The sequence below is a fragment of the Hirundo rustica genome, chromosome 18, assembly GCF_015227805.2.
Source record: "Hirundo rustica isolate bHirRus1 chromosome 18, bHirRus1.pri.v3, whole genome shotgun sequence".
Classification (NCBI taxonomy): Eukaryota; Metazoa; Chordata; class Aves; order Passeriformes; family Hirundinidae; genus Hirundo; species Hirundo rustica.
Window position 1 is genome coordinate 9,457,998 of NC_053467.1, and position 25,694 is coordinate 9,483,691.

At 43.7% G+C, this 25,694-nt stretch overlaps 1 protein-coding gene across 2 annotated transcripts in view; it reads left to right on the forward strand.

Moving 5' to 3' along the window:
• Positions 1 to 1,598: 1,598 nt before the first annotated feature.
• GNA13 (G protein subunit alpha 13) overlaps positions 1,599 to 25,694 on the forward strand; it is a 29,430-nt gene continuing 5,334 nt past the window's right edge. The window contains exons 1-3 of one of the 2 annotated variants that reach the window (XM_040081721.2): positions 1,599 to 1,918; positions 4,195 to 4,421; positions 21,839 to 21,889. In XM_040081721.2, the coding sequence (XP_039937655.1) occupies positions 1,636 to 1,918; positions 4,195 to 4,421; positions 21,839 to 21,889 (561 nt within the window). In that variant the 5' untranslated portion in view covers positions 1,599 to 1,635. The remainder of the gene's footprint in view (positions 1,919 to 4,194; positions 4,422 to 21,838; positions 21,890 to 25,694) is intronic. The other variant, XM_040081722.1, reaches the window with a different exon arrangement.

Below are 25,694 nucleotides of genomic sequence, written 5' to 3' on the forward strand. Positions count from 1 at the left end.
GAGAGGGAGGATCCACAATCTCCCTGGGCAGCTGTTCCAGGGCTCTGCCCTCTCCATGCAAAGTTCTTCCTCATGCTGAGGTGGGACTTCTCTTGTTTTAGCTTACGGCCAGTGCTCCTCATCCTGTCACTGGGTACTACTGAAGAGTCTGAGACCATCCTCTTGGAGATATTTATATGCATTAATGAGACCTCTCCTAGACTTTACAACTAAACATACCCATGAGAAGCCAGCCACAGGGACAGGGACGAGGACAAGGACAGGGACAGGAGTGGTGTGTCAATTCCTGGGTCCAGTTCTGGGCGCCTCAGCTCAGGAAGAAGGTTGAAGGGCTGGAGCATGTATGGAGCAGGGAATGGAGCTGGGAAGGGGCTGGAGCACCAGGATCTCCTGAGGGAATCTGGAGGCTCAGCCTGGAGAAAAGAAGGTTCAGGGGGGACCTTCTCACTCTATAACCCCGAACAGAGGGTGCAGCCCTGCTCTGCTCTCAGGGAACAAGGGACAGGACAAGAGGGAATGACCTCCAGCTGCTCCAGGGGAGGCTGGGGTTCGATATTATGGAAAATCTCTTCATAGAAAGGGTAATGAGACACTGGAATGGACTACCCAGAGAGGTGCTGGAGACACCCTGGAGGTGCTTAAGGAAAGACTGGATGTGCCAATTGGTGTCATGGTCCAGTTGACAAGGAGGTGATCAGCCACAGATTGGACTGGATTGATCTCAGAGAACTCTCCCAACCCAACTGATTGTGTGTTTCTATGATTTAGTCTCTTCTGCCATGCCTACAGCGAGAGGACTGGTGGACACGGTCTCAAGATGAGACATGGGAGATTCAGATTAGAGATTAGAAAAAAGAAAAAAAAAATCACTGCTAGGGTGGTCTGGCATTGGAAGGGGCTGTCCAGGAAGGTGATGGAGTCACCATCCCTGAAGATGTTTTGAGAAACATCCGGACCTGGTGCTGGGTGATGTGGTTTTGTGGTTACAGTGGCAGTGCTGGGTGGATGGTCGGACTTGATCTTAAAGGTCTCTTCCAAACCTTAATGACTCCATGAAATCATTCCCCACCTTAACTTTATTTTCCATTACAAAGCATGTAATAATTATGATCATGTGCGTCTATAAACCTTTAACTCCATTACACAGCAGCACCCTGCGCCTGAATGTTCTTTCACTGCGTTTCCTCGTGAGCAGCCTGGCACCTGCCAGGACGCACAGCCTGGATCTCCTCCAGGAACGGTGCCGAAAAATCGCAATTTCAAGCTCAAGTTCAAAGCGAATCGGGAGATTTCTTGAGGAAAGAGCAGAGTTCTACAAGTAAACTGTCAGTCTGGTTAAAAGAAGGTCTGCCTGCCAGAGCTCAAGGAGCGTTCGGACAAGGCTCTGAGGCACCTTGCGGGACGGCTGGGGTCGGGCCGGACGCTCCCGGGGGTCGCGTTAGGGGTCCGAGGCAGCGCCGCTCCCGCCATTTCCTGTGAGGGGCCGGGGAGAGGGCGGAGCCCGCGCTGTGGGCGGGGCACGCGCCGGTCACGCGCCGGGCGGGAGCGTGCGAGGCGGGCGTGGCGCTGCGCGCAGGCGCGGTGCGGGGCGCGCGCGGCGGGCGGGCGCTCCCCTCGCTGGCAGCGCTCGCTAAGATGGCGGATTTCCTGCCGTCCCGCTCCGCGCTGTCCGGCTGCTTCCCCGGCTGCCTCCTCACCAGCGGCGAGGCCGAGCAGCAGCGCAAGTCCAAGGAGATCGACAAGTGCCTCAACCGCGAGAAGACCTACGTGAAGCGCCTCGTCAAGATCCTGCTGCTGGGCGCGGGCGAGAGCGGCAAGTCCACCTTCCTCAAGCAGATGCGGATCATCCACGGGCAGGACTGGGACCGCGCGGCCCGCGAGGAGTTCCGCGCCACCATCTACAGCAACGTGATCAAGGGTGGGTGAGGGCGGCGGGGACGGGCCGCCCTGCGAGCGCTGGGCCCGGCCGGACCGGGGCGGGGAGAGGCGGCTCGGGCGGGTCCCGCGGGCCGGGGGAGCCGCGGGGCCGCCGCCGCCTCCTCCTCCCGCACTGTCCCGGCGCCCATCCTTCCCCCGGGCCCGGGGCGCGGCCCCTCCGGGCCCGCGGGGTTGTCACCGCGCCGTCCGGGTGCGGCCCGCGGGGCGGCTCCGGTGCCCGGCCCTCGGAGCAGCGGTTTGAGCCCGGGAGGTTCCGGGCTTTGCCTTTGGCGCTGCGCTGGAGCGAGGCCAGAGAAGGGCGGCAGAGCTGGGGAAGAGGCTGGAGCACAAGGGGTGGCTGAAAGAGCTGGGGGGGCTCAGCCTGAAGAACAGGACGCTTAGGGATGATCTTATCGCTCTCTGCAACCACTGAAAGGACTTTGTAGCCAGGTGGGGGTCGGGCTCTGCTCCCAGGGAACCAGCGATAGGATGAGGGGACAGTCTTAAGCTGCATCAGAGGGGCTATATGGTTGGCATTAGGAAGAATTTCTTCACGGGTTGTGGAGTCACTGTCGCTGGAGGTGTTTAAGACTGGACGTGGCGCTTGATGGCAAGTGTGATTGACAGGGTGGTGTTCGGTCATAGGTTGGACTGAATGATCTCAGAGGTCTGTTCCAATCTAGTTTATTCCGTGATTCTGTGATTTCCTGGTAATGCGAGTGCGGTAATGAGCGGTAATGGATGGGGGGAAGAAGCACCTGGAAGTGTGTGAGGAGGAGCCCAGCCCTGTGCTCTCAGCATTTTGCTGCAGTGGAAGAATCGCTGCCGTTGTGTTGGAAACTCGGCTGACACATCAATTAGCAGCAAACCGCAGGCAGAGCTTCTCTTCATAGATGCTTTGCCAAAACCTCCACACATGGTTTAGGGGAGTAGTGGACGACTGATTTCACTGCTGTCATCCTGACTTCATTGGTCATCCTCGCTCATTTTCTCTCTTATCTAAATCGCTCGTTGGATTTTCAGTTTGGACTGTGTAATAGTTGGACAAAATCTTAATGAAGTTTCTCAAAATAGCAAAGTGTTGCCAGGTTCAACCCCTGAAAATGCAGCAATTCTCAAAGAGAATTGTTTTACAGACCTGCTTATGAATCAAGCCTGGAAAAACTTTTGATAGGAGTAGAAGGCAGTAGAAATCACGAGCATGTATGTCACCCAGGTTAAAGTTTAATTATAAAGCTGCATTGCACTCTGTCAAAGTGTACACGTAGGAACTGCACATCTGTCTGGGAGGTGGTTTCATGCAGTCACAGGTAGATTTGACAGATACCTGCCTTTGACAGGGAGAAAAGCCATGGAAAGGGAGTGAACCTTGACATAACACTTCAGCACTGAATGAGTACGTTACTGTACAGTCATTCCTGTACAGTCACGTCTTAATTTCCTTATATCACTTCCAATGCCTTTACAGTTGCTTATTCTTTCTAGAATTTTCTTTTTATTTTTTCATCAGTAAATTTAGTACCAGAAATCATTTCCCTGCATTTACCTTAGCAATATGAGAACAGTGGGTTAATGTCCTTCAGAAGGATTTTAAAAAGTTGTTTAAAATACTCTTTTTCTTCTAGAGAATATTTACCAAAACAATCACGGAAGTGCAGGGAAGCCTTTAGGTGATGGAACTCCTTCTGCACTTAAGCTATAGAAACATACTTTTAGCAAGCGCAGTGATTTTGGTATGTGTCTTAGTCTCCCTGAAAATATTAGAGGCGATGATAGAAATACTCTTAGTGATAGAGATTCTTTTTATAATTTGATATAACTGGATACCAAGTTGATAAGAATACAAAAGCTAGAGAACCTTAAAGCAAGACATCGGGTGATTTATCATATTTTGAAATAAACTTTCGTTTATTAAAGCAAAAAAGTATTAAAAATACTTTGTCTTGTACTCATGTCAAGTGAAAAAGTTTGGTAGCACGGGTTGGATAAACTTAGTAATTAAAAATAACACTTGTTCAAGAGTTAAACTCGCACTGTGGGTATAATCCTGTTGATCATGGCTATGTTCTCAAGATAGCAGATCTGGGGTTTGATATTACCTCTAAATCCAGTGGTTTGAGTCAGTTTTTTGGGCGCCTCCTGATTCCCTGCGGGTGGACGTTCCCATTGAGCTTTGTGCAGAGTAGATGCATTGTCTGCCTCTCTGCGGATCTGTGGGCTGGTGAAACGCTAGATGCTGAGAAACTCTGCTCACAGTGCCCTTCCTTGTCATTGCAGGTGTGCGAGTCCTCGTGGATGCCAGAGAGAAACTCCATATCCCTTGGGGAGATCCTGCCAACCAGAGCAACGGGGACAAGGTGATGGCTTTCGACACCCGCGCGGTCACCGTGGTGCAGGGCATGGTGGAGACCGGTGTTTTTTTAGACTACCTGCCAGCCATCCGAGCCCTGTGGGCAGACAGTGGCATCCAGCACGCCTACGACAGGCGCAGGGAGTTCCAGCTGGTAAGATTTGGCCTTCAGTGTCTTGAGCTGCCCGCGTGTGATTTTGTTCCTGTGTTGTTTCTCTGTGAAACGCCGACCAAGCCGCTTCCTGACGCGTTTTTGAGTGGTTGACTGTTACTCTCTGGTTTTGCACACAGCTGCATTTAGCTACTTCACCCCCCCTCTTTCTTTTAATAATAAAAGAGATTCTGACGTAATCGTCCTCATTTCATATGTGGGAAAGCTGAGGTATTGAGGGCTTTTAAGTTTTGTATCAAAGCTGGTACCTGCACGGTATTTTTACCATATGATTATTACCACCCTTTTATTAACTGCTGCATCAACTTAAAAAACCAAGCCAAACAAACAAACAAAAAAAAAAGGTTTGCAGTAGACAGGCTTAATAGCAATGTGATTTTTTTAAGAAAAGATATTCATGGGTTAATGAGAAGAATTTAAAAACCACTCCCTTCTCTATTCCAGTTTGAGCAATCTAACAAACATTCCCTCTGTATACTTCCTGTTTAGTTTTGAATGTCTGTGTTAATACTCATGTAATGAGATTTTTGTTACGTTGAAGTTCTCAGCTGAAGATGGAATACACAATTTAATAGTGGGGTAGAGACAGAGTATACAATTCAGTAGTGGGGTTGGAAAGGAAAAAGAAACCTCTTGATTCTTGAGCTGAAGCTTGAACTGTCTGTGACAGCTGAACTCCCTTTGCTCCATTCCCATGCAAATGCTGCAAAAAGAAATGAAAAATTTGAGTTAAATTTGATTGTTGGTTCATAGACTTGTGTATGCCAGTGGCACAGGCTTTTATGGGGGTGGGAGCTGAGAACCTTAAAATAGATTAAATCTGTTCTTGTAGGTCTCTCAAACATAAGTGGCTTTGTGTTTTTATGTCTTAAAAATAACCTTTGTGTTAGTGTGAATCCAAACAATAGCTCATGATGTCTCCTGTTGAGCTGTTATGAATGGTTGTGTAATCATAGCCTGACTTAAAGAGGTTGTGTAAATATTCTATAAATATGTATTGCCCTGATCATGGAATGTCTTCTGGAGATTGCAGAACGGGCAGGTGCTGCAGTGGCCTATCACCTGCCCAGCCCTGGGCTGAGCTCTGTAAATAAGTTCCTAAGGAGACCTGTTGCTCCTTGAGTTTCACCTTCAAGTGATCATAAAAGAGCGATTTGCTCTTCTGTAGTCAAGATTCTGGTGCAGATGTGACTTCTAGTGGTTTAAGTGCTGTGCTGGAGGGATCTGCTTTAAAATCTGTTCAATAAAACAGTTTTGTCTTCGATTAAACATGTTTAGTGACTTGAGGCTGTGTAGCAAAGGGAAGGGAGCAATTACCGTTCTGTCATCTTGTGGCTCTGGGAAGTGGGTTCTTTCCATAACTGAAGCATGTGCAGAGTTTCACTTTGAGTGGGTTGTGAAGAATCTGTTCTTCTGAACCTTACAGAAAAAAAGAGCTGTTGCTTTCTTCTGTAAATTCCTAAATTTGTGTAATTAACTGCAAATATCTATATATATCTATATATATATCTATATATAGATATATATAGATATAGATATCTATATATCTCACGTTGTGCTTTAGGCAGAACTCAGGAATATTTTTAGGTGCTTTAATAGTTGAGTACTGTCCTAATGATTTTTGGAAGCAAGGTAACCACTTTATTTTTACTTTTATTACTTTATTTCCTAAATCATTTCAGAGTCTCAGCTGTACATATTTATGCCAAGTTACAAACATGAAGGAAAAAAAAATAAAATAGGCAGCTGAATGATGTCATTGTGTTGGGTGCAGGCAGTATGATCTGTGCTGGCCAAGCATGAAGTCTCAGTTTTACTCCGCTAAGCTTCAGCTTAAGTTCTGCCAGAGCTCCATGTGCATGGCAGAACTGAGGGAAGCTCCCAGAGCCGTGTGGATTTTTGTTGTACCAGCTCCAGGCTTTGCAGGAGAGTGTTCAAGGAGTTCAGGTCTGTGCTGTGACAAGAAAGGAGGACACAAATGGTTAAGGAGGGAGTGACAGGCGTGTCCCAGTCAGGAGGTAGAGCAGGGGGAAGTTGGGAGAGACACAGACAGTTCAGGCGTGTCAAGTACTGACTCTTGAAGTGAAGGCTCCAGACTAAAAAATTTTGACACTGTAGAGTAGGGGAAAAGAGGAAAATACTGTTCTGCTTCCAGCTCAGCTGCTTGTGGCAAAAAATTATGATGAAAGGAGCGATAGCAGCGATCATTAGATGAGTAAGAGAGAGGGGAAAGTGGCACAAAAATAGTGTAGAGCACCGGGACTGACATGGGAGAGGAGCATTATTGGACTGTATCTGCTCTAACTTCTTTTCAGACTCTTGAGTGAGTTTAACTTTTCACTGGACTGAAAAACATGGCTCACACTAAGAGAACACAAGCAGAAACACTGGGGAAGTGTTTGCTGTGGGAAGAGGGCACTTTGGGACAGAGGTAGAAATGAGGAAATGGAAAACAGAGCAGTGAGGGATAAGGAGTGAAAAATGTCAAGATTTACATATAAAACCTGGAGGAAAGCGGCAAGACTGTGTAGTGTAGAAGCCATTTGTAGTTTGGGCAGGTAGGAGGTACAGACAAAAAGGGTTTAAGATTGAAGTTTCTGCAGGTATATGGTTAAAACTTCAATATCTATATGCAAAACTTATATGTATGTTTGTGAGAGCTTGTTAAGCTGCTTTTCATTTTTTGTTTTTCTCCAGGATCTTTTACTGATGATGTTGGGAGACTAAGGAAACAATGTGATCTTTTTATAGCAGAAGAAAAAAGAAGTTGGTCGTATTTTAATGGAATTAGGAATCAGCATTTCCATGTCTAGTTCTCTGGAGTGTCCTTCCTCATTTTGTTAACTCAAGTGGTCATGGGATAGCCAAAATGATTTATTTTACTTGGTATAAAAATAGGGGCCTTCTGGCCACTAGCAGCAGCATTTATGAAAATTCATTAGGTCATGCTTGTGTAGCTCTTTAAAACTGGAAAGAGCTAATTACAGCTTAGTGCAATGTGTGCCACTTCAGTGCTTCCCAGGTGGTTAATGTTATAATCCCTCACGTTTTATTACAAGCCAAACTCATTCAGGTGATTGTTCACTAGCACAGGTAACTGCAGACCGTCCTGGCTCTGTAACTGAGGCAGTTCTGTAACTTATGCTGGAGGTTCTGGTCATCCTCAGGCTTCCTCTCCTTGAGCCACCAGGCTTGTTTCTCCTCTGGCCTCTCAGGTGGCCGACAAGGATGAGTGACAGATTTAATCTGAATCAGCCCAGCACCTTCTGACACCTCATTTCACATTTCCTATCGCTGCTTGGTTTCCGGTAAAAATCTCCTGAAATGACTTGAATAAACACAGCCATTCTGTTAATTCTGCAGCATGCAAACTGATTTGCCTGGGCATTTCCTAGCTTTTCTGTTTGTGCTGGTGAGCTGTTGAGTGTGTGGCTGTAAGGGTTTGCTGTTCTCCTGGAGCTTTGCTCCGAGGCACTGGCAGCTGAGCAGCGTTTGGTGCTGTGGAACACTGAGCAATGCCCTTGTGAGTAAGAGCAGCCATGTACTCTCCTCTCACGTCAGTCATTTCTTGGTCTTGCTGTGAGGGCTGTTAACAGAGAAGTATTCTGAAGTATTCTTCAGGAGTCTCCTTGTTCTCTGAGAATGGGAGTGTGATGAGAGCTGAGGTTGTTCAGATGCGTGATAAGCTTTGAATGTGTTCAGGGTTTGTTCTTGTTAGAGGTAACTTTTGGGTGGGTTTTGATCTTTGCTACCAGCAGTTGTTGATCTTCTGAGAGATACCTTTTGCCCTACTTGCAAGTTATGCTGAATGTTGTTGGGAATTTTTAAACAGAAGGCTGCAGAGGAAGAGATGACCCTTTATTTTTGTCCATATTTGCATGGAACTGCAGACACAGATGATACAGTAAGGACTCTAGGATATGCACTCACCTCTGGATCACAGCTTTTTCTGTGGCATGTCTGCAAGTGCTAGATCAGATTATAGAAGACAGGAAAAGGCGTGTTCTGCTTGAAGTTACAGTGATAGCTTTGTAGCAGCTTCCATGCAGCATTTTTCTGTTGCAGATGAGTATTTTTGGCAAGCATTGTTCCGTTTGCTGGGAGATTGTATTGTATTTTGTCTTACTCTGCTTGGGCTTTTCAGGTTTCTGTCTGAATATTAGTGGGGCTGTTGTACACACAAGAACATTAATTAAGCTCTTCTGGAAGGATGAGTCCTCAGATGGACACTGCAGAATATTAGGAAAGTTCATTGTTCTTTCAGGTGCACAGGCAACACATCCTGAAATGTGCCTGATAATAGAGCACAATCCTGCAGAGGTCAGTTGGGCTGAGTTGCCAGATGTTGAGGTCTTCCCCTTTTGGAGGGTGGTGGATTCCTGTCTTAGGGGACAGCTGTGAGGTCAGTGCACAAAGTTCCTCTGAAGTCACAGGTGTAGAGCCTGGAAAAGGAGTGTCTTACCTGTCATTTATTAAAGTGGCTGCATTTTGTTTGTGACAGTGCAGTGTGTTGATTTTCCTCCCAGTGTTCATCTCTTTAACCTCTCCACACCCCTCCATTGGGAAGTAGGCATGGCTTTCCCCTTGGATCTCCTCTTGGATCTGGAATTGAGTGTTCTTTTGTTCCACTCTGTTTGAAGGGTGCAGGAGTTGCTTCTGTGGGGATGTGACCAAGTGTGTAAACTGTTGGGAGAAGGTTTCTGAGACTGACAGGAGAATCTTCATTACACCCATGAGATCCAGTCACCCAGCACTTCTCTAAACATTGACTATTTGGGCACTTAATCACATAATTCAGAGTTAGTTTATTGAAATACAGTCTTGTAATTACACTGACTATTGCTTAAATTTCTGTGTGGAAACCCAAAAAGCTGTTGTTTTATATATGTTGAAATATGAACAGTTTTTCCCCCTTTCCCCAATCAATACTCTGCCAAACATCAGCTCACAGGATGGCCTGTGTACAGTGAGCATGACTCCTTAAAACCCTTGGAAAAGGCTACTTTCCCTCTCTTGGTCTTAAGGTGAAAAAGATGTATCAAGGATCGTTGCTATAACTGTGGAAAGAAAAGTGCTTTACTAATTTATACTTGAAAATGAGCCATTCAAATGCTCAGAAGAGACTTGGATTTTTTTAAGAGTTTCTGTTTTTCCAGCCCCAATGACAAGATAATGCCAGTTTTGAGTTGATATTAATAGGATTCCTTATAGGGATTAACTCTAGAGTCCAGCAGTAGAGGGTTGAGTGTCCTTACTCCAGGTTTGTGGCCAAAAACCCTTCAGGTTGTGCCAGTGCTTTGGTAGTGGGGATTGACTGTAATATTTCAGTCAAGCTGAATGATCTTCAGGTGAATTATACTAACCCAACACAAACTGCTATTTTTTATTATTTTCCAGATTTGGTTAGGATTTCTATTTCAGCCTCTGGGAGCTGAAATGCTGTTTCTGGGACTGCCTTCTTCCCTTTCCACCACTCTTTCTTTCCTGCCCGGTGACTTCCTGTTACCAGCAAAATATTGAAGTATTTGGAGAGTGGACTGGTCTTTGTTGCCAGTTGGTGCTGGTCTGGTTTTGCTGGACGACATCTTTGCTGTATTTTTTTCAGAATGTTGCTGTATTTGTTTTTTTATATTTTAGTTTTTTCTTTCTATTAAGCACAAGTGTGGTTCTGGAATTGAGGGGTCTTTCAGCAGGAGCTGTCTTGGTGTAGACATGTTTTGCCAGACCGAAGCAGGGTGAGTTGTCTTCCAACCAGGAGTGCTTTCGGAGTCCTGTGTGCTACACTTGGCTTGTAAAAGCCTGTATTTTCTGCATGGTTTCAGTGCAATCTCTGAGGATGGAACTCTTAATTCAAACTCAATCCAAATATTGAGTAACCAGGTCTAGTGGAAGGGGTCCCTGCCCATGGCAGCGGGTTGGAACAAGGGGATCTTTAAGGTCCCTTCCAACCCAGACCATTCTGGGATTCCGTGATCTGTTTATGGGGAACCAGTGCTTTTAAAATGCAGACTTGCACAATGCACTGTGGGAGCAGAGGTACGTGTTCTTGTGCGTATTCTTGTCTCCAACAAGCTGTGTTGTGTTGATAGTCATGTGCCTTAGTTTCCTAAACATTTTGTTGCAGGAGAGTAGAAGGTGACCTGCTTCTTGCAAAAAAAGGGAATTCTATAACCAAGCTGTGGTTAAATAAATAAAAAATACAAGTGCCCTTCTGAATATGAATATTCACATCATGAGTGTGAGAACCTTTTCTCAGCAGGTTGTTTTAATTCTCTGCAAACGTGTTAGAGGAGCTTTTGCAGCTTCTGCTCTGCAGTGTAACATGAGCCCTTGGTACAGACATTCATTCCAGGCTCATTTCCGTGCTCTCTACTCACCTGCAAGGTGTTACTTGTTGGTACCTGCAGAGCTGTCTCATTACAACCTTTGGAATTTGAATGGCTTGGCCTGCACCATTCTGTGTCCATTTAGAAATGACTTCCTGAACACAAACCCTGCACAGTCCCAGGGCTCGTAGCTGTCAGCAAATCAGTGCTGGCAAAACGTGCGGTGTAAATGCAGTGTCATCTTCCATGTCTGTGTTTTGCACCTGAGGCAAAGAACAGAGAGGCATCTTTTTCATGTGTAAATATGGCATCCTTCAGGACTAAGGTGCCGTGCCAGAGGCAGTGTTGATTTGTGCTGCTGTTTCCTAATTGGAGTTTACTGTAACGAGGCTTTGGCCTTAGAGGCTGGTGAGGCCTGCTCTCAGCAAGCACGTATTATCCCTAGGTTGTACTGGGTGACTGTTTTGGCTCTTTATTGTCCCAGACTTCAGTTAATGATGGTATCTTTGATATCTTCTGGGTTCAGGCCACACCTCTTACACAGAACTAGCAAAGGGGTAGGAAATTCAGCTTCTAATAGATGAGGAAGTTGCTTAAGAAAATGTGAGAAAACCCAAGTGCAGCTGACCTCACTACGTAAGAAAAGCAATAGAATAACTGTAGTTGTGGGAAAGCAAGATAATCTCCGTGCCAGCATTGTGTCTGCTGGCACTTTTCTTTGCTAAGGAGCTGAATTATCTAATTCAGTTGAGAAGTTTAGAGGGTGCAGAACCTGCCCTTTTACAGAATAACAAGCTGTATGCTCACAGTGCTGATGGAGGCTGCTTGATTCCAAGTGGTATCTTGTATTATTCTGGAATATGAAGCCTTTATTTATATCTTAAAGGTGAATAAACAAGTCATAGAACATGATATTACTTAACTTGGCAGCCTCAAGCTGTAAATAAAATGTATTTAATTCAAATAAAAATCTGAGTAATCCTGGAGACTAACACTTACATTTTATCCTAGAGTTGCCTGATGGATTGAATTTAAATAGTGATAAAGAATGTTTAAGAGTACATCAGCAGCTAAAGAAGTCCTAAATTACTTCCAGTATCTTCTCCATTTGCATGTCTGCATTAACAAGAAACATCAGGTAATAGAGCTGGAAAAGTTGAGGAATTTTAGATACTGAAAATACCCTGAATTATCATCACAATAACTGACAACTGCTTCAGAAAAGAAAATTTTTTAACAGCAATAGAGAGTGAGCTGCCTTTTGCAGCACACAATTCACTGTACCATGTTGTACACCTCTCCATCATAGTCATTCCTGACTTAAATTTCTTTTCCTTCAGTCTCCTCAGTTCATAAGTGAAATATCATGCTCCTTTTCAGAGACTTAACCAAGGAACTGAAAAGATCTCAAATTCTTTTTATGGATCAAGGGTACATGAGTTTGTTTCTTTTTCCTTTTTTTAAAGATGCTGGGGAAATTATTTTAAACAAAATGCTGGGATCTCAGCCTGAGAGCACTTCTCTCTTTGGGCACATGATATTTTATCACCCACTGGTGACCAAATCAAGAGGATGCAGAATTTCCACAGGTGGAAACAGTGCGCTGGTACCGTCTGTATTTCAAAATATCTACACTAAATTGTGGGGGAAAAAAGTAATGCAGGGTGATTACTGAAATTTTACATGTGGGTGGTATTGGGACCTTGAATTGGTTTCAGTAGCAAAGTTATTTTGTTGCTCTAGTAATTAATTTATATTTCTTTCTAGTTTGAGCTAATTTATAGTATGACATTCTACAAGTGACATGAAATGTTTTCATCCCCTTGCTGCTTTTTAGGGAGTCTTGTGTACTTCACTGTTAGTTTGATCTCTTTTAGACACAAACTCTACTAATTTTTTAAAACACCCATATTCAGCTAATGGTACTGGTAGATCTTTGACTAGACCCAGTAAAATATCACAGCATCTTGTCAGATGCTTGGAACAAGAGCTGGTTTATGAGTGCATCACTGGCTGCAAACAGAAATACCAGAACTTAATTGAAATGGATTCTGATTGGGACAGAGGAAAGAACTAAAAAGCTTTTGGATATCTGGATTTCTCATGAGGCTGAAATAGGAACCAAATGTACTTAAAACTGAATCCTAGAGAAATGCATTGGGATCCAGTTCAGGGCTCTGATTTTGAAATGTGATTTAGTGCAGAGCTTATGCAATAATGGACTTTTCAAGCATCTTCAAGTTCAGTATGGCCAGTTTTATGTGCTGATACATTTCCACATGCCAAATTTTTGTCATGTTTTTGGGAGCCTCTGCTGGTCTTGTACAACTTGGAAGCAAGTGAAGCTCTAAATGATGGATGGCAGATTTGCAGACTCACCACTGCTCCAGCCTTAGATTAAATGCAGTTGGAGTTGCAAACACATGAAGTCATGGAGCCAGTGGGTCAGTGCTCTGAAAGAAGAGCAAATGTTTACAGTCTGGTTCCAGTCTGTTTTGTGTGCAAACCATCTGAGGTTTATAGAGATGCTGCCCAGAGTGTAAATAGTAACTGGGAGGTGGCAGTTTCTCCTTGGTCAGTGCGTGTTTCCATAGGATTTCTGAGTCTGTGTGTTCTGGGGCTTGGAGGATTGGTTTCATCAATGAAATTTGAAAATCTTCTGCAAAGTCTTGGTGTCTTTCCTGAAGTAAACTTTGTGGAAGAGGAGTTTGGATTGTAAATACTTAGGGAGGGAGTAAAAAGACCTTTGAAGAAACAAAGTGTGCCTGATCCTTGCTTTCATGGATTAATTTCTGTTCAGGTTCTGGCAAGCAGCCTTTTGGTTGAATGCTCTGTGATGCCAGTTCATGTCTTCCTCAGCCTGGCTCAGATCTCCAGAAGGGGCTGCAGCAATCTGGAGCTTCCTTCCTGTTTGAAAGCATGGTGATCCGAAGGAAAATCATGGAACCAGAGAATGATTTGGGATGGAGGAACCTTAAAGCTCATCTTGTTCCTGTATCCCAGGGTGCTCCAAGCCCTGTCCAACCTGGCCTTGGACATTCCAGGGGTGGGCCAGACACAGTTTCTCTGGACAGTCTGTGCCAGGACCTCACAAGGAAGAATTTATTCACTCCAGGATTAATGCTGTGGACTCTGAGGGTTTTTAATTGTTGGAAGGAATGTCAACTGTTTCTAGAATATGTCACATCCTGGTTTCCAAGCAGTCTTTCAGAATTAGAAATGCAGTAGCAGAATGCCTGGTGTGGAGAAATTGTAATTTTGTGGGCTTTAGTGTAATGCTGTTTCCTATCTAAAAGCTGTAGTGAATTTGCATATTTTTGAGCAATTAAGAATCTGGCAATTAAATTCCACCAGGAGAGGGGAGGGATACCTAACTGAGAAAACTTTCCTCTTAGGAAAGTAATTGAAAACTGGAACAGTTTGGTCTGTGGTATACTGGTATGCAGATTAACTTCTTTTTAGAGTTTAATCATGTTTTAATTAACTTTCTTGGAGTGGCATGGTATATATGAAAGTGTGTAAATGCTCTACTGATGGAAGACAATCTGAGTGTGAGTTGGGTGAGTCTGGCACTTTGAAAGGAGAGCACTGCTGGACCTGCTGCACGAAGGAGCAACAGCTGATGCTGGAGCCTTGTTTGGAGCATTTAGTCCCAGGCTGGCTTGGTGACATCCTTCTGTCACTTTCGGGGCATGGCAGATGTCCCCAGCTTGCAGGTGCCGCCAGGATGTCTCAGTGTAGGCCCTCAGGTTGGTGTGCTCTGTCTCCCTGCATTTGTTATCCACATTTTGAGAATTATGGATTAATTGGATTACACGGTAAATAGGGGATAATAGATTAAAGGGATATTATTGGGTTAAACCCCTTCTTAAACCCCTTCACCTTTCTTTGTTAATACTGTTATGCAAGATAAAAATGTCAGTCATGAAATAAACGTGGTGTGACTCCTCCCTTGGTGCTTTTGGAGTTGAGCACCCTCCAGCCAAACTGATCCAGCTGTTGCAAACACAAATTCTGCTCTGCCACCAAAAGGTTTTACAGAAGATGGCTTCTGTGAGTCAGGACTTGAACCTTTCCTTTTTTTGGGACAGTTTGTGTGACCAAACAAGGGGCAGGTTTCACTTCTACCCCATGTGACGCAGTTCTGATGGCTCTGAAAAAGGCAAACGCGGCTGGAGCCGCACGCAGCGAGCGCTGAAAAGGGGAAATAGGTCTGTGCTCTCAGAGCTGGCCTGAGCTGTGACGCATTTGTGATGTGCATCGATGAGGGGCAGCGTTGTTTTGTACTCCTGTATCAGCAGCTGTGTCTGAACTCTCTGTTCTTGCAAAGAAACAGGAATTAATTCCAATGTACTGAACTTTATCTCTGGAAATGGGCAGATCGGGTTTAAATGACTATTCAAATGGTTGAGCTGGAGAGAAAGAAGCTGGGCGATGCGAGATGTCTGATCTTGAAACACCCTATCTGTGCTTCAGCCCTTTTAAGGCTGCTCCATTCACGCTTCCACGGGCAGCAGTGCCATTTTCCAGCAGTTTGCCCTTCTGTTTTGGAGAGTTTGGGATTTGTTTCACATGGAACAGTTGGCTGCTCTGCTCATGGCCGCAGTAATGCTCATGTGGGCATAAATGGGGACTGCTGTGCTTTGGCCATAATTAACACTTAGAGAAAGGAAATGTGTTTTGTGTTAGTGCACACTCAAATATTTCGACCTCGACTTGCAGTTTGGGAAGTAAATATGCTACTCCTTACCTGGGCCTTTTTCCCCAAATACCTTCAGCACATTATTAAAAATCAGTTATTGCATATTCTTACTGTAAACTTCCAGAATGCTGCTAGTACTGCTTGAAGAGTGAGTGTTCAATCAAGTGTTAGAGCATGGAGTGGCAATTCAGAAATAAATTGTTTCCCCCCCACCTTAGGAGATACCAATCAAGTTGCTGGATTGCTGCCATAAAACAGTGAAAGTGTATTTTTAAAGTTTAGTTCTTTGAGTAAGCAGGTTATAGGTGTGAATGTGGGGAAGTTTTGTCCTAGTCTGTTAACTGAGGCATGTTTGAAAGAAGAATCCTCTTGAGAAAGCACTGGGAGGAGTGATTGGAAAGAGAAATTGTGGAAACCTGAAAGCTGTGAAGGAAGCAAGATTGTTTCATTTGCCTCCAAGTCTGAGACCAGCAAAAGAGACCAAACAAGTTGAATGTCTCGACATGAGACTTGGTTGAACCTGCTGGTCTAACAGTCAAGACAGTTGTGGATTTGAGCTCATTAATGTAATTAGGATATGCATTCATGGCATAAATATATCATCTGGCTCATCTCCCTCTTCTGTGTCATGCTGCAGATATTCCCTGTTTGGGTGGAGGAGGTTGTGCCCTCTAATCTCCCTTCCACAGGGAATCAGCATTGATTGATGTGATTGAAACGTTTCTCCATTCATTATCCCTCTGTTTATTACTGTCATTTCAGAAGACATCTGCTAAAACTTCAGTGGCAGCACTATTGATTTGTAGTCAGTCTGCTTTTAAATCAGCTTAGGGTGGGGTGGAAAGAAAAAAAAAAATTGTTAGTTTCTTTCCTTTGCCAAAATCCTCAGATATGGATTTTCCTGGATTAAGCCCCTAACAGAAAAACACCCTGTACATAATGAAGTGTGTGCTCTAAGCATTACTAGGGTGTTGTAAAATGCAGAATATTCAGACTCTGTTTATTTCTATGTCATCTTCCTTCGAGCTGATTCTCCAGTGTTATGGATGGTTTGGTTTGCATATTTAGGCATGTACACACCAGCATAAAAACACTGCAGTTACCTGTTCTTATTCTAAACTATGCTTCTAAAAAAGCTTATTTATGGTGACGTTTTTGTTTCTTGTGCTTTTGTGGGGTTTTTTATTAAATAAAATAGGAAATATTTGTTTCTCTTTCTTGAGAAATTCAGGTAAGGTCAGGAAAAGAAAATGTTTGGTTATTAAAGTTGTAATATAGAGCTACCAAGTTATATCTCCTATTTTCTTAAAATATCTGATTTATTATTTCAGATACTTAATAAGGCTTGTCAGTTCAGTATGTTCCACTGAACTTGCAGCCAAACCTAGATGGTTTGATAAATTGTTTCTTTCTTTAAACCTTGTAATGACTAAATCTCTGTTTGATGCTTTTTCCTCTATCTCTTTTTTCTTTTTTAAGCAATTGCTAGTGGAAAAAATGCTGTGTCCCTGATCCCCTTGAAGAGCTAAAAAGCCATTTGGCTATGCTAAGGTTTCAACAAATCATATTTAGATTGCTGACATTGTTTTCATGGAAACCAAATAAATTGGTGCTTCCTGGGTTTAAAAGATGTGTTCATCTGGTGTGTATTTCGTGTAGGGGTTGGGGTTTTTTTTTTCTTCCCTCCATCAGAAATATTTTTATGGTTACTTTGCTTGAGGCAGTACCCAGACAGTGATCTTTGTGCTGTGTTTTGCTATAAAAGATACTTGCTCTGGTTTACTGCAGCTGACCACACCATCAGGTGTTGGCCTACATCTGAATGATCAACTCTGCTGTAACCATGCCTTTGGAAAAAGAACGAATTACAAAACTGGGGATATTTAATTTAATGAGGAGTAAGTAAGTTGTAGGGGAAGCTGTTGTGGTAACGCTAGGCACTTTGATAGGAGTGAGATTTCAGTGTTTTCTTGTACATTCATGATGAAGTGACTTGGCTCTCTCAGGGAGGATCACAAGGTTCTAGGAGGCAGAGGCTGATTTGACTCAAACCTTTCTGAAAATGGAATAGTTGACAGTTATGAATAAAGTTACTTAACAGTCAACTTCCTGTGGTTTACATGCATTTCTGAATCAGGAGGAGGCTGAAGGGCTGCAGCTGAGACATGTATATTCCATCTGAACAAAAAAGGGCATCTTTCTCCAGCATTCAGAAGGGACTGCTTAAGAATCTGATATCCTGATATAAATTAATAAAGTTTAAAACAGCCAAAACCCCCTCCTGTAACACCAGAAGGTCTCTGAAGCTGATGTGTGGGCTGCTCATTCTGCTGTATTGGGGTGTGCTCCAGAATTTTGCTTTATTGCAGTAGCTCAGTGTTCATTTGAGGTGTGTGCCCAGTCTGTGTTGGGTTTTGTCCTTGTATTGGCATCTTTGGGCTGCACTTGAAGTGCAGGAGAGGGGAGTGGGCAGGGGATGAGTTGGGCTCCATGGCGTGGTTGGTTCCTGCAGTGTCATTCCTGGCCTTCAGAGATCTGCATTTCCAAACTGCTCAGCTGTGCTAATTACTTCAAAGGGTTCATCTGCATTTTAAAAAGAAGGTTGTGACTGGTTCAAGACTGTCACACGGAACCATAGAAGGGTTTGGAGGGACACCTACCACTAGCCCAGATTGCACCAAACCCTGTCCAACCTGGCCTTGAACATTGCCAGGGATGCAGCATCCACAGCTCTGGGCAACCTGTGCCAATGCCACAGAATCCTCAAAATAAAGAATTTCTTCCTAATAACCAATCTAAACCTACCTCCTGTCAGTGTGAAGCCACTCCCCCTTGTCCTCTCACTCCAGACCCTTGTAAATAGATTTTCCATCTTTCCTGTATGCTGCCTTCAGGTACAGAAGGCCACAGTTAGGTGACCCTTTTTCCAGGCCAAACATTCCCAGTTCTCTCAGCCTTTCCTGCTGTGAGAGGTGCTCCATCTCTTAATCAGCTTGGTGGCCTCCTCTGGAATCCGTCCAACAGGTCAAGGTCCTTCCTGTCCTGGGGGCATCACTGTATTTTTAGCTGATCTTTAAATTTCCGTCCTGTGTCCTCACAGAACGTGGGTGTGAAGACAAACAGGAGTGTAATGGAGAACTGTGGGGGTTTTAATGGGGGTAGATCCTTCAGTTTCTCATTTCTGTCTAGATTTTGCCTTTGGTGTGGCTCCTTTGTGGCCTGACGCCACAAATTGATTGCTGAGCTGCCTCGTGGCAGGGCTGGACATGGTGAGCCACACTGGCCTTAGTGGGACAGAGTGGGGAAACCCAGTTTCTTTTTTCCAGTCATTTTGGGTAAACCAGAGAGTTTACAGTTTGTCAGAAGGGAAATTTTAGGTGTCAGCTGTTGAATACAGCGATTTAAATATGGTCACTGTCATGGATTTACTGAATAGGAGCTGGTTCTCTATCTACCAAGAAAAAGCAGCCTAACACAGAAGCTGTCTTTGGGGCTGTTGTACGGGGATGTGAATGGATCCTTTTCTAACTGATTTTTAAAAATAGGTGTCATTAATGCTTTCTTTGTTGTTGTGTGCTGAGTTTTTCAGTGTTTCTCTTCATTATTGGATAAAATAAAAAACTTCACCCTTTTGGGAACGGGTTGAAGCTCGGCTGCTTTGTAATGCTGCCTCTTTGAAACTTGTTTAAATGGGTCAAAACTCCGTGGTTCTCCAGTAGTGTATTCTGATAGCGTTCTGTTCAGCGAGGTAGTTTGCTGCTCAAGAGTGTCTGTAGTTAGCAGAGCTCAGCCTGCTGATAGCAACATGTCCAGGGCAGACAGAAAATTACCCCTGGTCAGGGCCCTGGGTTGTGGCTCTGTGATATGGATGGGTGGCTGGAGTGGGGTGGAAGAAGAGATGATGAATTTGAAGCTGTTGTAGGTTTTTAATTGGTGTGCAGATTGGTAAAAAGCAGTGAATGAACAGCCTTTATCCTTGGTTACAGAGTTGAGTCATGTCCACATCACTTGCTGTCTGAACAGATTTTTATGAGGGGAGAGCCCAAGCAGCTGAGCCCATGGTGTGGAGGAGGGAAGCTGGAATGTCTCTGCTTAATGAGTGTGCTGTGTCATAACTGATGGATTTAATAGTTCAGCCTCCTCAGTTTCAGCATGGCCACCTTGATGTTTGTTTGCCAGTGACAGCCTAGAAGTGGAGTTGGCGTCTCAGTGTTCCCTGGCAGCGATTGCTGTTGGTTGCTGCCGCTGCAGGCCGATGTATTTTGCATTTGTGATTTCAGGAAATCCCCTCTTTTGGAAAGCTGCTTGTGGGGATGTTTTGTGACCTTTCCAGGCAGTGGTTTGCTTCTCTGCTTCAACTTTTCAATCCATTGCAGTAGCTGCAAGCCCTGGGACCTGAAGGAGAGGTAGTAACTTCCACATTAACTGCAGAGTTAATGGTTCTTTAGGGAATAGATACTGCTGTAAGTCGTATAAAAAAGCTGTCTAGGATTAAAATGCGTGTTTGTATGCACACACACACAAATTCAGCCTCTGAGGCCCAGGTATTCCAGAATAAATACCTGCACTTACTGAGTCTGAAATCTGCCTGATTGGCATGCAGCCAGCCCTGTGGGGAAGGGAACGTTGCCAGCTCCTGTTGGCACCTAAAAAAGAAATTAAATCTGACCTTAAATTTTATTTTGCCTTAGTATTTGGCTACAGAGAGTGGTTTTAGCACTTGGAAGGCCTGAATTCTGATCCTGTTCCTCCTTGGGAAGCTTGATGGATTCATCCATCAGGGTAGTTCATTTTCTGTGAAGTAGGAATGCTCTTCCCTGTACACTTTCCTTAGAGGATTGAGGCTAGAAAGGATGCTGGAAAAGATACAGTTGTGCTGGCACTGCAAGCAGTTGCTGCTGTGTGCTACTAAAATGGTGTTCCTGCTGCAGTTTGTCACCCCAGAGAAAAGCAGGACAGCTGAGCCAGACAAGAGGTAAAATAAGGCAGTAGAGCTGTGCTGGGCTCTCTCCCCGCAGGTGTGTTGAGCACGAGGCATGTTCCAACCAGAGTCCCAGTCTTGCCTCATTAAATGTTGATGTTCAAATTGCACACTTCAAGGTGTGGTATCTAACTTGTATTATGTAACTTATTTTAGTGCCTGGAAGACTTGCAAAGGTACCTTGCTAATGTGTCTGCCAGACCCTTTTTGGCCTGTTATTTACCCTGCTCTGCTCAGGGTAGATGCTTAGATGACACAGTTGAATAGTGAGGTTTATATTTTCCCTAGGTAAGTTTGCAGAGTTCAGATTGAAGCGAGGGGAAGTCATTGTCAGGGTGTAGCTCCTGTCCTAATTCGCTTGTCTGTGTAATCACCCCAGCCTCAGATGCTGCTTGATTTTTCTCATCAAGAAAGCTCAGTCTGAATTCCTGCTCTTCCACCTGCAGAGTGAAAACACAGGTGGTTTATTTTCTGCACTTACTGTAAAATGAATAAATTCCAACTGGTGGTTAGGAGCTTCCAAAAGGAAGCAGATCTGTGCTTCTGTGAGGATGCTGAGAACCTTAAAAAGATGATTTCCTTTGCAGTGAATTCCATCAGTGCATTCCTATTACAAGTGAACTCAGGTGCACCAGTACCCATAGAAGAATTCCTCCTTAATCCCAGCACCCTGATGGAGTTCTGCAGAGTTGGCTGTGGTTCAGGTTTACCATGAAAAAAAACATTAGTTCCGCATTACTGGAGGGATTAAAAACTGCAGTTACCCTTTGCCAGGACAGGGATGACTTGAATCCAGAAGATAAAGCTGGATAGGAAATGTGATATCGTGCACAGCAGCCCGGAGCTCTGCTCATCACTCAGATGTTCTGGTCCAGCTTGGTGTCTGATGGGAAACTTGAGTAAAATGCTTTGTCTGTTGTGGTTTCTCATGCTGTGTTCTGCTCATCACTCACTGTGCTCCGGGGAAGTACCTGAGGGAATGAATCCTGTGGCACTGCAGTATAAAGGAACTTTCTCTGGTGATTAATCCCTGTACCTGTGTGTGCACACTCTGCAGAGCCTCAGAGGAACTGAATGTTTCTTTTCATAACGAAGGTGTGGCCGCTTCATTGATGCTCCGTGTGGATAATGCTTGGATTTATTTATCAAGTCTAAACTTGGAAAGAATGTGACTATTATAAATGTGCCTTTTATGCTTTTAAGTTTAAATATTAACTGGCCTAAGAATAAATCATCAGTTCTGTTCTTAGGATAGCTGCTTTTAAAAATGGCAGTGATTAAAGCTTACGATGCTTAAATGTAGGTTTCGATAAATTATCTGGACTTCAGAATGTAAACGATTGGGATCAAGGACGTCGCTTATTTAAATAACTGTTTGATTTGTTTTTAGGGGGAATCTGTAAAGTATTTCTTGGACAACTTGGATAAACTTGGAGAACAAGTAAGTCCTTTTTTTATTTTTCTTTCCAGTCTTGAGTTTTAAGTAGTCTTTGTGATCTCTGGGTTTTAAATAGATGAAATGTAATTAGTGTCTACTCCAATAACTTTATCTTTAGTTAACTTGGACTGTCGCGTTATCGCTGCAGTTCATCACTGACATGTCAAAAACAGGGGGCAGTGCAAGGGCCAGGAGACTTTATGGAAATAAACCTTCTGTCAAAATTGAACCAGTTAAAAATGCTTGGCCAGGCAGGAGACTGTTAAAATAGCTTTTCAACATTAAATGACATCCAAAAGTGACTGGGTTTGGGGTTACGTGTCCAGTTAGGAACTCTGAGTTAAATCAGTCACAGGTTGGTGGCACCATCCAGTAATAGCTACTTCAACATACACTCATTAAAGAATAAAGTCTGTTTTCTCTGGAGAAACATCTGAAATTTCTGTAGAACACTTATTTTTAAATAGAATTGTTAATTAGCACTTGACTAATGAAGGTATTTGCTGATGCTCATCACTTGTGGGATGCAGGAATGGCTTGAGGAAAAACTGCCTTTAAAACAGGAGTTTTAATACTGTGCTTGAACTCTGTGAGGAGGCAGTTTCTCCATGGTCATTCCCAGCTGATAGTAACAATAGAAGGAATCCAAACCACTTCAGTGAAACACTGTTATGTCGTGCTTAACTTCAGTTTTCTTTTTAACAGATTAAATTTTAAGCCAGACTTTTTCTGCTTTGAACTGTCATTGTTCTAAACTAAAGAACTGGTGATGATCATTGTGCTTTCCAGATCTCCAGCATTTGGTCTCTGAATTTGGATTTGGGGTTGAGTTATAAGGCTTGTGCTTAGGAGAACTCCACCTACTCTAATGAACTGCTGAACTCTCTGCCAGTGGTGGATTTCTCATGGTCTTTGAATCCAGTGCCTTTAGGTTTCACAGGGCTTGGATTTCTCCCCAGCACTACTGGATAGAGTTTTGCAGCTCCATTTCAAAGTTCTTCATGGAGAAACTCTGGTCCATTCTTTGATTAAAGTGTGAAAATTAGTCAGTAGTTGGGGTTTTTAATATTTTTACACATAAACACACTTACTGCAGGTCTCATGTTGCTGTGGGAGTGCTGTGAATTACAGCTTTTCTGGCTTCAAGTTGGACCAAATGGTGTTGAGAATCAGAGGGACTCATCAGGATCTGCTGTTGTAAAAATGTTAAGTCTGAGGAAAAAAGCACTAGCTCAATTTTGTTAGTGAAAGATTTGATAGGTTCTTCTGGTTTATTCTTATCTATATGCAGGATTGTCTAATGATTGTTTCCCCAAACTGTAAATAAAAGTATTTGTTCTTATCTGATGCAACTGGGCTGACTTGCAACTAAATTGCTTATAAACACATAGATCTGCAATTCACATGCTTCTTGCCAAAAGGGAGCTGATAACAGCCCTGAGGAAAAAGAACTTAGTGTTCAGATTTAATCAGATCAGCAAAATAAGAGTATCTGACAGGCAGACATGCGTGGGATCTCCTGGATTCCTTGCAACTGTGTGTTGCTATTTCAACTGCCAGTGCAGACTGTATGTATCCAAAATACCTCACAGAGAGACTTGGCTTTCCATCTTGTGATTGGATCTTAGTCATGCCTGAAATTGTGATTTGAACTAGGCAAACAGTGATGTGATAGCCAAAAGAGCCACTGATAACCAAAGGAACTCCTTTAGAAGAAGCAGACTGGAGTGAATTTGAGGAAAGGAGATAGGAAAATCAGGAAGAAAGCACATGTTCGAAATCAGTATCAATGTGAGCATGCTAGAGGGAAAAAAAAACACTTATTGACAATGGCAAAACACTTAAAGAACTTGGAAAATAATAACCAGTGCCACCCAAGGCAAATACTCACCTGATGCTGCAGCGTTCAGACACGGAGAATGGGATCAGCACTGAGACAGGGGCAAACTGCTTGTGTTCAGGGATCTGGGCATGAGGGAGAAAACATAACTGTCCTTCAGAAAGGTAACTAAAATACTGGGAGAGTTCCTGGGAGTTGTTATGTTTGGTCTCCTGGAGCCAGATGGTGGCTGGATACCAACACTGAACTCACAGAGCCCTCATTTGCTGCCTGTTGGATCACAGTAGCCAATATCCAGGATAAAACATGGAATCGTTTGGGTTGGAAGGGGTCCTGCAGATACCCAGTTCCATGGTTGGTCTTCTGTGTGTGTAGAATTAGAAAGCACTTGGAAGGATTCTCTTTGTGGATGCAAGTGTGGAAGGAATTTTCAATGAGTAATAGTACTCATAGAGGGAATTTGTCAGGAATTCTGGGGATAAGCTCCTTGTTCTTAAAAGCTTTACTGAATAAACATTACAGGCCCAGCTCCCTGGAGAGTTTGCTTTGTGCCTTTGTTTCAATATTGAAGGTGCATGTGGCTTTGTCTGTTATATTAGTTGGTTTTATTTGTTTACGTAATTGAATAATTTCAGTCACTCCTGAGCTATCTTAAGACTCTCTGGATTTGTTCTGAGAAGCTGAGGCTAACTTTTTGAAAAACAAAAGAATACATTCCCATTTGGAAGCTGGAATGAGTGTTGAACCTGTGACACTCTTGCCTACTTGTTGACAGTCAGCTTTGCTCAAAATCCCTTCTCATGTGCTCAGTGACATTTCATACAGTCCCTTCACTGCTTTTGCTGATTGTTTTCCTCTCTGTAATTTCAGTAGAAAAGACCCAAGATATATTTAACAAAGGGAAAAGCCTTATCACCCTTCAAAGTTGTTTATTAATCAGACAGAGGAGTGGCAGCACCTCTTTTGGTCAGTTTGGAGGGAACTTGATGCTGCTTTAGCAGTTCTCCAGATTTCAGTGCTGTGGGTTTGGATGTGTATCAGTGCTGCAGCAAAGGCTGCAGGGTGGGGAGCCTGGGCTTCAGAGCTGCTTTGTAATTTATGCCACGATAAAAATCAGTGCCTTAGTCATGGGCAGCTCAGGAAAAGGAACCCAGAGTTCAGACAAAGCCCTCTCTCTCTCGTTTCACTTCGGAACTTACAGGGCAAAGCCAAGTGATCCTAGAGTTTTTGGAATGTTGCACTCACTTCATGATTTTTAAATTTTATTTTTGTGGTTTGAACTTGCCCAGCTTCCTTAAACTTGGGATAAAAGTTCTGAAATAGCCATGGTGCTGTGTGCTTGTTCCCCCACCCAGCTGACTAGTTGAATCAGACTTTCTGAACCATGGTCTCACACATCTTTATAAAAAGCTCCAAGTGTGGGAACTGGCACTGTCAAAGGAAGATCATAGATCATTCACTTTTTAAGAAGAGACTGAATTCCAGAACTTCAATTGCACTCTCTGAAATGGTGAGGAATGCTGGAAAAATGTGAGGAAGAGTCTCCATAACAAGTGAACAGCAAGGTTTTAAAGTCCAGCACAGGCAGCTGTGTGGTAGAGATGCACTTTGCAGATAACAGAAAGACTTGGACCATCGACAAAAGTGTAATTCTAGGAATGAAGAAATCCCAATCTGAGTGTTGAATTCCATGCTGTCAAAGCTGACTAAATAAGAATTCCTCTTCCTGGAGCATCTGCATCCATTGATGATGTTCATGTAACAGTCAGATACGAACAATAGTCTCTTATATGCCCCTTAACTTCTGGGGAAAGGTGGGCTGGAGAACGTTCGGATACAGCTGTCTGTGCCCTCCAGGCTGCAAAGGCACTGCTGTGCCCAGCTCTCAAGTTTCTTCCCCTGTTCTGCTCATTGCACTGTAAATTTGGGGCAGAGTCAGGCAGTGTGAGCTCACCAGTGTGCACTGAT